General features: G+C 35.2%; 1 protein-coding gene and 1 pseudogene across 1 annotated transcript; both read left to right on the top strand.

Annotated features, from left to right (window-relative positions):
- The first annotated feature begins 946 nt into the window (after positions 1-946).
- LOC125777960 (small nucleolar RNA U3) lies at positions 947-1,145 on the top strand (annotated as a pseudogene).
- A 1,626-nt stretch (positions 1,146-2,771) lies between these two features.
- LOC125777369 (uncharacterized) lies at positions 2,772-3,943 on the top strand. Its single transcript, XM_049452132.1, has one exon. It carries the CDS (start codon positions 2,828-2,830, stop codon positions 3,782-3,784), a length of 957 nt encoding a protein of 318 aa, XP_049308089.1. The 5' UTR covers positions 2,772-2,827; the 3' UTR covers positions 3,785-3,943.
- Positions 3,944-4,700: the final 757 nt, after the last annotated feature.

The raw sequence follows: 4,700 nt of genomic DNA, 5'->3' as shown, positions 1-4,700 counted from the left end.
AAAATGCTATGTACCAAAAATCAGTGCTGTAGGTCAAAAATTAAGTTTCACCTTATATGGGAGGTGGGCGTAAAATAAAATTTAAAAAAAAAAATGTTTTCATTTTTTTCTTGATTGGAATCCAAAACAATGATGTACCAAATGTCATTGTCCTGCGGCAACTCCTTATATTTTTAGCCGCAGTATGCACTAGTAGAAACCTATGTGTGCCGCCTTGACTGCAATAAACTCGCTCGCACTGCAACAATTTCGCCAAAATCTCTGCGTACTGACAAAGTTGGTAGAATACCGCGCAGAAAAAAGTGAGTGTATAGTTGTGCCGAACCGCAAGTAACCCAACGGTAATAAAAAAGTATAAACTAGAAAAATGTGCAGACAAATACAGGCAGGCACGACGAATAAGCCAGCGCATATTTTGGATGTGAAACAAGTATAGTGGGATCCTTTAGGAAACGTTAGCACTGAATTTATGGTTTCCGAGCTTCAGTCCAAATCAACTTAGCTCTTAGACATATGTAAGCTCTTTTTCGAGTTTTCGTTAAATCACTTTTTTCTTTTTCTTTTTGAAGTCATACTTCTTATACGAGTTCGGAAAAGGTTGCGATAGATTCAGGTTGTGCAACCTTGCTCATTATGAATCTAACGCAACCTTGTCTGCGAAGATGTTCGAGCAGCAAGCGAAGCGATCGTTTGTTCGTTTCTTTCGGCACAGCTCGGCTTTTCTACCAACAACACAATGTTGCCATGCTTACGCTGTTGTTGTTTTTGTAGAACAATGTTTCAATTTTTGGTTGGTGACATATTCACATGTGTGCCCATATGTATGTTTGTATGCTTGTGCATTATTGAAGCTATAGTTCTTTTTCTTTCGTTTGTCTTTCTGCGAATTCTCAACTATTTTATGTGACTTTTGTTTGAAATACTCTGCGTTGGCCTTTGAAAAATTAAGACTATACTTCACAGAATCATTTCTGTTTGTCCTCATTTCCATTTTTGGAAATTGACCCGCGATGACGAGGTATATCGTTTTATCTGACAGCGTGAGGTTTAAGAAGTTCATTTCTAATTTTGTCTTGTGGCATATTAGAAATGATGTTTCTTCGAAAAACGTTCGCTTACAACGGATAAAACGACTTCTGAGTGGTGATTTTAATGAAAAAATTCTAATGTTTTACACAAAAAAAAAAGATGCGTGGAGGTCGCGCGGAAGAAGTTATAAATACTTCTTAGTGATATTCAGAAATGCATATCATTTTGTATGAAAGAAAACTAGAAAAATTAAATTCACATTTTATAAATTTATTATGCACAAAAAATGAAGAATAAAGCAAAGTCTAAATGAAGGAATTTTGACTCAGAAAGTAGTTCCGTCTCTTCGTTGCGGAAGAGAATATGCAGCGTAATCATCTCTCTTTTGTTCTTCGCCAATTTGGCTGCCATATTGTGTAAGCATATATATGTTTGTATGCTTGTGCATTATTTGTTCGGAAATATATGCAAATATATGTACATATAAGTATATATGAATGTATGAACATGCAAGTCAATGCGCGCACATGTAATAAGTATATTGATAAGTGATGAAAATATGATTTCAATTTCTGAACGCGCACATGCGTATACATACACTCATACGAGCATATGCAGATACACAAGATAGGATAGAAGGTGTATGCCTTTTAACATCGTATACTATACAAATAAATATTTTTCTTACAAATAGAAATTAAGTTTATCACAGCAATTTACATAATATACATATTAGGCCGGGTCGATTTGTGAGGAGGCAAAAAAATCGCCCATTGCTCTATGAAAATCATATTCTAGGGATCAAAGTAAGAGACTTTGCCGAAGGAACTATACCTCTAAAACGAATTTTGATTCCCCCAATTTGGGTCGAACTTTTGGGTAGGGGCAAATTTTGAAAAATCCCACTTTGACCCAAATAGAGTGCTCCAATCGAGTCCAAATGTATGACCGACCCCCACTAACTTTGGACGGCCGATCCACCCATGCCAGTGGCACACCCCATGGAATTCCCCGGGGGGGTTCCCCATACAATTAATCCAAAAATTCACCATTTTTGGTGATTTACATGAAAAAATCAGCTAAATTGCTATGCTATAATATCTATTTTTTCTCTTAAGAAATTTATTTAGTCAGAACATATGTAAATGAAAAAAATTAATTTAAGTGATGATCTCAAACCATCAATACATAATTGTGTTTGCCCTTGAGATCCTAAACTAACAATAGACACGAAACAATTATGTTTGCCCTGAAGATCGCAAATGATTTTAAACTAACAATAGACAATTGTGTTTGCCTTTGAGATCGCAAATGATCCTAAACTAACAATAGCCAAGAAACAATTATGTTTGCCGGCTGAAGGCCTCGTAGCCAGTGCTGCGTTTATGTATTTATATAATAAAACTCCTTTTGTTATATGAATTATTATAAATAAATAAAAATAAAATAAATTATGTTTGCCCTGAAGATCGCAAATGATCTTAAACTAACAATAGACAATTGTGTTTGCCCTTGAAAACACTTATGCTTAAAATATGTGTACATACATACTGTATGTACAGTAGATTAGTGTTAAGATGTGTGTATGCACTCAGCATGTGGTGCATACATAAATTAGGATAAGGAATGCTATAAATAAAGGAGCTCTGGACAACCAGAGCTGAGTTCTATTTAACAACCGAAACCCTACACGTCTTACTTTACAATTACCATTTCATTCTTATTACCTCAAAAAGTTTACAATGAATCCTCTACACCGCAAGATGAAGCAACTACATCAACAACTATCGAAAACCCAATGAGTCATATACCCAAGCATGATGTTACTGTTTTTGGTGTGTCTACTGATTTGACTGATCTTAATTTACCAACCCATCTGGATATCTTGAGATATTATTTTTACTTAAGCGAACGTGCTAAAACAGATCAAAAAAAGTTTTCCCATAAATCATTCACTATTCAAGTACAAGATAAGTTGATTGGAATTTGGGGAAAACTTGGTATGGAAATAATGCTGAAAAAAAGTGTATGTAATAAATTGAATAAATTGCTTGACAAGTATCAAGAGCAAATGAAGAGAAGAAACAACACCCAACAATTAACAGAGTATGTAAAATCCCTGGAAACAATTTTTTACATTGGAACATGTAAATGCGAATTGAAGGCAGCTCCATGTGCATGCGGCTGGGTTCCCGAACGCCTCAAAGAGTTCATGCACGATCAACATAATCAGAGAAGACTAACAATGAATACATTTATGATGGAAACTGAAGAGCAAGGAGCAACGTCTATGTCATCAATGCCAACATACCAAGATCCCGATAATTCAAAATACGCACCGCCACCGGTTCCAGAAGATATGGATAGAAGCACAAGTTCACAATACACAGAGAGATACGATTGTTTTAACTTTGCCTTGGTATGTGACAGATTTGGTGTGCCTGACAGAGTAGCATCAGCATTGGAAACCGCTCTTTTGCAAGATTTTAAAATTAAAGATAAGCATGGGAAACCTCTCATAATGGATAAATCGAAAGTTCGCAGAGAAAAAGAGAAATGCAGACAAGAAGTGTTTCGCAAACGGTTAGATGATACCAATTTGTTAGCGTTTTCATTCGATGGCAGAAAAGATGATACTTTAACGATAGATAAAATTGATGAGAAGTATTATACTAAGATGGTAAAAGAACCTCATCTTGTTATTTTGGGAGAACCAAATTCTGAATTGATTGGTTACGTAAGACTGGAACATTAAACCGCTGAATACAAAACAACCAAATTAAATGGTTTTTTCAACGATAAAAAAATATCACTGGATACATTAATTGGAATATGCACTGACGGTGAGCCAACCGGTTTATGCCGGTCTTGCAGCAAATGGGCGATATGTACATATACATAATATTGCTGTGATAAATTTAATTTCTATTAGTAAGAAAAATATTTATTTGTATAGTATACGATGTTAAAAGCAAAAAATTAAAAATTTATTCTGTCGAGATTCGAACCTGTGTTAGCATCTTGACTTTCCAAGCGCTTCCGACCAACACCACCATTGACACATGACATGTAAGAAACACACGATGGTTCTAATAATTTTGTTTAAGTATAGAAATATGCTTTTGTAGAACATTTTCTTTCGCAAACATACAGACAAATGTGCAAACGACATAATACGAGTATATGTATGTATAATTGTTTCGCATTTTGCTTCTGAATATCACCAAGAAGTATAACTTCTTCCGCGCGTAGGGACTCCCCGCACCTTTTTTTACGAGTGCGTCCTTTAATCTCCACCTTTCGAACAATATTTTTCAGGTATCCGAACCAAAGAAGCTCATAATACTATGATAGTAATATGATGTTTAAAGCCGCAATAAATGAAGGCTTAAAGAAATACTATTTAGAAAACTACATACAGATTGAGGAGCTTATCAATTTAGAGTATGAATTTATTTTATGTACGCACCAGGAAGAATTCATAGGAGATTTGAACAGATAACACTTGACAAGCTATTTTGATAGAGTCGAACCAAACAACGAGAAATATAAAAATATACCAGAATACTTCTCGCCAGAGGCGTTATCAGCAAGCTCAAGGTCTGTATTGCTGTTCTGCTTTTGGAAATTCCTCTTGGTGACTTACCCAGCATTTTTTTTAGTTTGGGAAA

Source organism: Bactrocera dorsalis, chromosome 3 (assembly GCF_023373825.1).
Source record: "Bactrocera dorsalis isolate Fly_Bdor chromosome 3, ASM2337382v1, whole genome shotgun sequence".
NCBI lineage: Eukaryota > Metazoa > Arthropoda > Insecta > Diptera > Tephritidae > Bactrocera > Bactrocera dorsalis.
Note: the sequence above shows the minus strand (reverse complement) of the source record. Positions and strands in the feature narration are given on the sequence as shown.

Coding starts and splice junctions, on each gene's coding strand:
- LOC125777369 (XM_049452132.1), top strand. CDS start 2,828: ATGAGTCATATACCCAAGCATGATGTTACTGTTTTTGGTGTGTCTACT.